This window comes from Lygodium microphyllum, chromosome 4, assembly GCF_053477565.2.
Source record: "Lygodium microphyllum isolate KBCC chromosome 4, Lygodium_microphyllum_v1.1.10, whole genome shotgun sequence".
NCBI classification, from domain to species: Eukaryota; Viridiplantae; Streptophyta; class Polypodiopsida; order Schizaeales; family Lygodiaceae; genus Lygodium; species Lygodium microphyllum.
Genome location: NC_141138.1, coordinates 95273056 through 95282381, shown reverse-complemented (window position 1 = coordinate 95282381; position 9326 = coordinate 95273056). Strand labels below are relative to the sequence as shown.

At 41.3% G+C, this 9326-nt stretch overlaps 1 protein-coding gene across 1 annotated transcript; it reads left to right on the top strand.

Moving 5' to 3' along the window:
- The first annotated feature begins 5539 nt into the window (after nt 1-5539).
- Nucleotides 5540-7994, top strand: LOC148037347 (phenylcoumaran benzylic ether reductase IRL1-like). Its single transcript, XM_087676252.1, has 5 exons — nt 5540-5941; nt 6161-6295; nt 6562-6799; nt 7208-7411; nt 7540-7994. Exons 1-5 carry the CDS (start codon nt 5750-5752, stop codon nt 7701-7703), a joined length of 933 nt encoding a protein of 310 aa, XP_087532378.1. The 5' UTR covers nt 5540-5749; the 3' UTR covers nt 7704-7994.
- Nucleotides 7995-9326: the final 1332 nt, after the last annotated feature.

The following is a 9326-nucleotide window of genomic DNA, read 5'->3' as shown; positions in this document are numbered from 1 at the left end:
TATGGGAAAGTACCCATGGAGCTGGCTACACGATTAACAACCCATGGGAGTTTGAGAAAAGAGAAAGTAAAAGTAATGTTAAGATAGCAAAATCATGTATGACCACTAATGATGATAATTTCATAGAAGAAAAGACTATGATGACAATGGTCAATATGCATACAACAAGACATTATTATAAACCAAGGATACACTTGATGTTAGTGTCTAACACATTTAGGTATTGTAGTGAAATTACTAAGATCCATAAAGCATTGGATGATATCTATGTTTGTGGAAAACCATTACTAGTAAGGAAGGTTCTATTGGGACCTATCCTTGGTTCTAATGAAGTGGTGGCAGATGAGAATATACTTACTAAAGAACCACTAGTAAGTGATGGGGTAGATTGCCTATTGCATAGTATTGGACTCCCTAAATCACTTTGTGAGTTGGCGAAAAGGGGAGTCCATGGAACAACTAGCTTTTCCATACCATTAGAGGTGGAAATGAAAGAGAGCAAAATCTCTAATATGCTAGAACTAGGTTAAGACGAGTATGAAGATCTAGATGAAGCAATGTTCATTCCAAAGAAGAGGGCTAAATGCCCTTTTCCTTCCTTATAGGTCTCACTACAAGGATATAGGAGAATAGCGACGTCCATTTGCGATGCAAACAACGACAGTACTTAGATGGAAAAAAGCGGAATGAAACACGAGCACGGAATTTCATGCAAAAGAGCGAAGGGCGAAGAGGAGCCACCGTCGTGAAAAGGAGTTGCCAAATCCATCCTCGGGCCTTTGTGGTGAGTGCATTGCTCCCTCTTGGTTTTTTTTTGTTTTTTCTCCTTTTCTTTTGCTTATTTTTGTTAAAAATGATGTGTTTTGAGAGAGAAGAGAGGAAATGAGAGAGGGACAGAAAGAGAGAGAGAGGGAGGGAGAGAGGAGAATGAATGGATAAAAAACAAAGAGAGGGTAAGATCTTGTTCTTTAAATTTTTTTTTTTTTTTTTTGTAGTAGTAGTTCTTTAATTTCTTCTTTTCTTGTTATTAGTAGTAGTAGTAGTAGTAGTTTTTTAATTTCTTGTGGTGGTGGTGGTGGTAGTGGTAGTGGTAGTGGTAGTGGTAGTGGTAGTGGTAGTGGGAGTGGGAGTGGCAGTTGCAACAACAACAGTAGAAATAGAAGAAGAAGAAGAAGAAGAAGAAGAAGAAGAAGAAGAGATGTTTTGTTAAATGTGCACATTAGGTGTGTTCGACGCTTCGGGAAGGCGAGTATTAGTCGTGGTGGTGGTGGTGGTGGTAGTAGATAGATAGAGAACATGTGCATGAACTCATGTTTTTTTGAAATTTTATTACGACATGGTACATGTCACAAAAGTTAAATCTCTCTTGTAAGTGATTTTGAACATGCAATTTTATATCCAAACCCTCGACAACCTCGATGGTGGTATGTTGTACCTTTAGCTCCCCGAAGTGCGAGAGTATATGATCAAAGCAAAGTTCCCAGCGTAGATGAGGATTGTATGCAAATAGAGGAGTTGATATTGCAAGGGGTGAATAATGATGGAAATACAGGAGTCCAAGAATTCTTTGAGAACGAGGTGGACTCATCCTTTTGTGGTGACTTCTATCGACCTTTTAGTGTATGCGAAGTTGTGTTAGGAGATTGACATGGGACCATATGATACTTCATATTTGGAGCATCCACCTACTCAATTCATTAATGAATCACTTATAAGGATACATATGCTACTTCTCGCTCTCGTGTAGGTTCGAGAGAGCGTGGCTCAGGTGGTTATTGTGGAGATATCGACGCAATGTCTCCGTCTCATCGTTTTGCTCGAGTTCCATCACCTATGGGATTTGTCACACCTATGGGGACGTCTACTCTAGTCACTCTAGCTTTTTCTCAACCGTCCGTAGGTGGCACCCTATGGGTGCTACTTCGAGAGATACTATCCCCCATAGGTACACTAGATGTACATGGGTCTCTTTGATATGCTTAGGAGCATTGTCGCAAGTGGGAGGGAACACATCTTAGGCACACCCTAGAGGGGTATGGATACCTTGTAGATGATGGGATAAGAACTATCATCATGAATGATGAGGGAAGGAGGGTGATGGCTCGTATGAGAGAGTTGTGCTAACAAGTTTTTCAGCACAATATCTTGGATCATTGGAAGAACATATCAAAGTGTGATGGAGTGCATGCATGCGTACATGTCACATAGACGATTGGATGCATGAAAGGCACTTAAGAGTAGGGCCTCAAAACCGGAGTGGCTAGACACAGATGACTGGTGTCGACTCAGGGAGGAGGCTACAGATTCTCTAGGACATTGGTGACAGTAGCACGAGGCAGTGAGGGCACGACTAGAGGCAGGAGTGGTCCATCATCTTGGGAGTGGTAGCCATATTACTTATTTGGAGGACTTTGTAAGTTTTTCTTTTGTTTTGCTTGCTTATTTTTTTGCAATATCCCTTGTACTAACAATCGTGTTTCTAATAGTTGCATTTTGTTTTCTTTGCAGCACTTCATTACAAACCACGGTCCCATGGGCGTAGAGACTCAATATGAAGAGAGACACGGTCTCGCTGCATTGATCGACCGATTGTATGGATGCGGCGGCCTAGTAAGTCACTCATCTTTCTTGTCCATAGTTGCTAATTTTAATTAAAATGCATTATTGTATGGTGGACTAATGTGTAGTTTTTTCTTTTTTTGCAGAGTTCGTTTGATGCTCCTTTGCGGCGGGATGAGCTTTCGGATGGCGAGGATCTATAGCTCACCCTTGGATCCCTAGAGGGCACATCCTCTTCTTTTTTCGTCATGTGATTTATGTAGGCATTTTGTATACACTATGTTATTATCATCCATTGTATCTTGCCATGATTGTACCGTGGATTTCATTACGCAATCTTGTATTTATTCTATGTATGATCAGTCTTATGGATTCAAGTACACTTTGCCTTCATTTTGACAAGCATTGTATACTTTACTGTAGCTCTTTTATATGGCCCAAATAAAGCACATAGTGCCATTTGTGGCAGGGTAACTTGGTGCCTTGCCACAATTTTTTTTTTCCATGTAACCGTCACTATTAGCATCACAAATTTACTACATGCATCGCTATTAGCATCGCAGTTAGCATTGCAAATCATCGCTATATACGTTGCTATTTGTGACACATATAGCAACGATCATAGCGAGTGTTCTGTGGCATCGCTAATACCGACATTTTTTGCGATGAAGGGGGGACATTTTTTAATGAACATTTTTGTCGCTTTGAACGTCGGTATGAGGCCTATACCTTGTAGTGGCTCTCCTAGTGTTTTATGGGCTGCTAGATGAGGATCCAAGGCTACATTTGAAAGAATATGACCTAAGTTGTCCTGTGATCGAGTGGATTTGATGATATACATCAGATGCTTGTTTTTCAAGTACCCTGAAGGGAGAGGCTAGGAAATGCTATTAAAGTCTCCCAAAAGGGTCAATCAAAACCTTGAGGAAGTATGTGAGAAATTCCTAGGTGAGTCTTGAAACAACTTGTGCAGATTTCCCAAGATTCATATATCTCCATTAAAATTTACACAAGAGCCTTTGATGACATTCTAAAGCTTTGGCCAATGAAAGTTAGTCAATTGCCAAAAGATATGTTTTGTGACGTCTCTATTAGTATCTTGGAAATAAACACACAATTTCACAATTAGGATGAGAAACCCTAAGTCACAAAAGAAAGGTGTTGGGAGAACTATTAGAGTTTTCCTTGCACCCTTGAAATTCATAAGGATTGGCTGCATTTGTCGAATGTTAACAATGCTAGAGGTGCAGACGAGAGGCATACTAGGGAGAATCCCAATATTAACTACGAAGATCCAAAGGTCCAAGGACCCTTGCATCCTAGTGCAACCAATGCTATGTTCCAAAATTGTGAGCTAAATGGAAATTGGTTTAGAGTAGATGGGGGAAGTGGAGTGGTTAAGCAACCCTTGAATGGTCCAAATTCAAAGAAAGATTATATCAATGAGATGACTCCCTAAAACATAGTTGATGCATGCTATTGTGTGGAGGCTATCTCAATTATTGGAAGCTTAGCTGATAGGAAACCTAGGTTTTATGACGGTAAAGATCCACCTATGGTTGGGTCTGGTAAAAGAAGTTGACTTAGAGGTAGTAATAGGCAACAAAGAAGTGAGCCACCATAGATCAATCATGAAAGAATATAAAAATAGAAGAGTGGTGGCATCCAATCAAGCCATGCAAAGATTAAAAGGCGATGGATTTGGAAGCCCAAACCCTACAATGATGATAATAGTTTAGTAGGTAAAGTACCAAATTTGCCAAATAATGAGGGCATTAGGTCAAATAAGTCAGATAAAGAGAATGACCTTAGGATATTAGCACATTGATATTTTCAAGATTCATAGGGATATTAGCCCTATAGATCTTCTCACAAAGACTTTACCTTTTGAGTGCTTTGCACCCCGTAGAACTTCTCACAAAGTCTTTACTTTATGAGTGGTTTGTAGACTGTAGAGTGCTTATGGGAATTGGATAGTATCTTCATTTCTTGTCACACTCCCATAAAGGCACATCAACCTCCAATTGGGAGGCCTAAAGACAAATTACATATAGCTAGTTGGATACTCATTGTATAAGCACTCACTATAAAGTCATATATAAGCGAATTAGATAGCAAAGGATACAAGTACAATTGATTTTGTGCCCACATAACTCTCTTTTTATTCTTCTCTCTCTCTCTCAAGCCTCTTGCACTCCATAGCTTCTATCTCACATCCTATCATTGATTTCCTCATGCAGGAAGACGAAATAAACACACCACCATCATCTTCATGTACCAAAAAAGGAATTCACTTCCTCAATCTTTACTTTTCGTTTTTCCTATTTCTTGTCAATGTCCTTGATATCCTTCTTCTTATCCTTTTGTTCTCACTTCCATTTATAAAAGTATTCTTGATATGAGCTCTTGGACCTCGATTCGCTATGTGACTGCCCATAATTGTGTTTCTTTCCCTTTATACTATTTTCTACCTCTATCTTCCCGAGTTTCAAACACATGACCACTTTTGCTTTGGCCCATAGATTTCTTATGTATCTCTTTAGTCACTAGGCTACCCACAATATCATCACAATACGTTGGCCTTTGAGAATTTTGTAAGTCTTTGACAAATAAGACAATTTAGTAGAATTCAAAAGTAACTGAAATAGTTTACCAACTGGCCGATGATGATTTGTTGTCAAGCTAGGGCGCAAGTCTTTATATAAAATCTATCCGACTATGCGTGAACTAAATCAGAACGGACAAACATTTTAGAGAATGTGTCCGTCTGACCTAGTGTGAACTGGCCCTTAGAGGAGCCCGACGTTGCCCTCTCTCCACGTTCTACGAACATGGGACTTGGGATGTTGTCCAAGTCAAACGTTGCTGGCCCACCATTCTTTAGAAGCTTCGTCAGTCAAAGGTCAGCTTGGAAAAAGATTCACGGGAAGGAGAGGTCTCGAGCGAGGTTTGAAAAGTGGGTTAATAAGACACCGGAGGCCTCTCTATAAAACACCGGAGGGCGCAGCTACAACGAAGTGCCAACAAACAGCAAGGGCTTGAGCTTGCAACAGTTTTTCAGCATCGTAATCTCTAATTGTCATCGTTTGCGGGGGCTCTCTCTCTCTCTCTCTCTCTCTCTCTCGTGTTGAAACAGCAGCAACTGCAAGAAAGAAGTAGCGAGCAATATTCGTGACAGTAAATAACAACAATGTCGAGCAGCAGTAAGGTGCTGGTGATCGGGGCGACTGGCTACATCGGCAAATGCGTGGCGTTGGCAGCAGCGGCGTCGCAGCAGCACGCCACGTACGTCCTGGTCAGGCCCTCCACCCTCACTTCCGACGATCCCAAGAAGCAACACCTCATCGCCTCTCTCAAGGCAGCCGGCATCACCATCCTCCCGGTATGTATTATACCTACCGATTCATACTGAAATCTGATCTCAGCACATTACACCCCGGCCCAGTCGTGCCGGCTATGTCAATATTGCATGGCCGGTGCAAGGCGCAACTTACATCTTCTTTGAATTGTGCGTTGCCCTTCCACAAATAATCAAGATCTTTGAATCTCGCACGCTCTGACCGCGGTCGTCATTTTTCACTGCTTCGTTTGTGCTATACAGGGGTCACTAGAAGACCACGAAAGCCTGGTGGGAGCGCTTAAACAAGTGGATGTGGTGATCTCCACAGTTTCAGGGCCTCTGATACCCGAGCAGACCAAGCTAATAGCGGCAATCAAAGAAGTTGGGACTATCAAGGTGAGGATATGTTTCGTGGGCGCGGCCGCCTTCGGCACGTGTATATGGAACGCCCAAGAAAGTGCGCCCCCTCTGCTTGTGGCAACTCAAGCGTTGGAGAGGGGCTCTTGGATCTTTTATGTACTGCCTTGACGCTTCCTTCTGCTGCAGTGCAGCAAATGTGGGATTTTTGCTCCGGCGTTTGCTTGTTGTTGTACCTTGTCCGCTACACCCAATTAGACTCTGCTCTTCAATCTTGACAAATTGGACCCCTGTTGCTTCTGCAGAGATTTTTCCCGTCGGAGTTCGGCATCGACGTCGACCGCGCGCAAGCACTAGAGCCCGCAAAATCCATGTTCGCAATCAAGGCACGAATCCGACGCACTGTGGAGGAGGCGCAGATCCCTCGCACCTACGTTGTCAACAACGGATTTGCTGGATACTTTGTCGCTAACTTGTTCCAACCACACCTCACGTCGCCACCACGAGACAAAGTTATCATCCATGGGAGCGGAGATGTCAAAAGTAAGTGCTGTTGAGGTTGCGGCTTCTTCGGAGCTGATCCAGTGAAACATCGATGATGTGCAGTTCTAACACGCTGAGCCAGGATGCTTCACTTCGGAAAATACCTCAAAAAAGTCCAAGAGAAAAACACCCTGATTCTACGATCAGATAGTATAACTAGGAAAAACTCATATCACCTAATTTGATTTTGCATCAGGGCACTTCTAACCTCTGCAAGCCTCCCCCTTGCCTTGAGATCATTATCATATGCCTTTTGCATCCTCATGTCATGGTAGTTTATGGTAGCCCTCAGCTCTCTCTCCAAGCTCTAAGTTCTTGCACACTTGGTGAACAGTTGTCTCGGTCTTCATTCTTTAGTATCTTCTAGTTAAATCATGGAGGGCTCACTCATCTTCGATTATGTTGCAGCCATCAATGTCTCCGAGGAAGATGTTGGGACATTTGTTATCAAGGCACTTGATGATCCAAGGACTCTCAACAAAACCTTGCATATCAGGCCACCTACAAACATCCTTACACAGAATGAGCTAGTAGCTTTGTGGGAAAAGAAGATCGGGAAGGTGCTTGAAAAACAATTTGTTTCAGAGGAGGACATAGTCAAAAAAATCCAAGGTAGCACACGCTTTGCATTAACAATGGTGGTCCTTGTAGGAGATCGTCAAATGGTTTTAGATGTTTTTTAACTTTGGCAATTCTCATTTTGGAAACAATGTCTTACTTATTGCGTTGGTTCTTTACAGAGACTCCATTCCCAGGAAATATTTTCCCTGCCCTCCTTCATGATGTTCTAATTAAAGGTGACCAATGCAATTTCGAGTTGGGCAAGGATGATGTAGAGGCCACCAGTCTTTACCCTGATGTGAAGTATACGTCTATAGATGAATACCTCAACAAGTTTTTGTAAAGATATTGGCCTGCTACATGTCAATCTCTAGTTTGTTCCAAGGCGCACTAGTATCCCTCAACCTCTAGTTTTCTTTTTCACAGTCGCACATTGTGTGCAAGCTTTAGAGCCTTTATAGCTCCACACAGTGTGCAGGCCCTAGACGATTTGATATTTGTAGCTGCAATATGCAAATGCATAACAATGTACATGAATAAAATAAGGTGTGAGCTCGCTCATGATTTTGAAAATGTACACAGTTGTTTCATGGGGAAATATAAGTCCAAGCTTGCATGTGATTCTGGGTTGTATAATCAGCTCGCTTAATGTCATTTCTAAATTGGCAGACTTAAGCCTTTTCAATGACTAGATCGTTATCAATCAAGTTTCTAAGTGTCTCATATAGAGAGACACCTTGATCAATTGAGCACTTTATTTCCTTGGACAAAACAACACGTATCATCGTTGTATGATGACATACACTCACACATTATATGTACGAAGAAAGAAATGGGGCTGGTGTTGCTTGCTAAAACCAATTAAAGAGTGAACACATGGATGAAGAAGACTCTACAAGCAATGCTTTAACAATGATCAAGGATCTTAAGGAGCAACTACTTGTTGCAAGTGAGATTTTGTGAAACAATTCACTTGTATAAATTTTTCTCAACGATCATTCTAGTCCCTATTATAAGTTTGCATCTACTCTTCATTCAATGATGAAAGGCCTTACAAGGGACTAGTGGAGCATCTTGTACTCTTGATGGGTAGAATAGTGGAGGAAGCACCAGGAATCAAGGGAAACAACAAGCCATATGATAAGAGTCATTTGGGTGTTGAAGCTAACATAACATCAAGATACCCTCCTAAACTGAATGAAGATGGATTGTAGTTGGTAGCCATATAGGAGGAAACTCAAAGCTTGGATAACCCATATAATGTTCTCAAAAGCATGCATTGGAATAGTCATGTGAATCAAATACCAAAGAGCCTAATCGAGTACATATTGATTGGAATAATCACAAAACAAAATCTAATTCATTACTAGATCAATATTATATGTGAAGTAGGTGTTGGATTGTAGAAGTATTTGGTAGACATGCATAGTGCTTCACAAAAGAGAAAGAGAGATGATGGCAAAATTACTACAATTAGCTTTAGTAGTGTGCTTACACATATCATCACGGAAGTTGTCAATGACCCACATACCCCATGTCCACTAAACAAGAGCAACACTATCTCCATAGAAAAATAGAGTAGTACTTCTCAAGGACATACAAGAACAAAACAAAGGATGAGTAGTAGATGAGTTAGAACAAGGAAGCCTAAAAGAGGAAAGTTGAGCATGAGTGTGCTTCTATGTAGACCTAGTATATGTGTGCATGTTTGTGCGTATGCATATGATTATGTATGTGTATGCATGCATTTTAGTGCCTAACTTTACATGCATATGTGCTTTTATCATGTGTGTATTCGCGTATCAATGCATGTGTGTGGGCTTGTGCAAATCTATATGTGCGTATCTAAATGTTAATGCATGAATGCATGTGAGTGTGTATGTTTGTTTGTGCTTGAGTTTGTGTACCAAGCCCTAGTGAATAGGGCTTTGAAAGAAGGGTGATAATATAGCCTTAAAAAATGAAA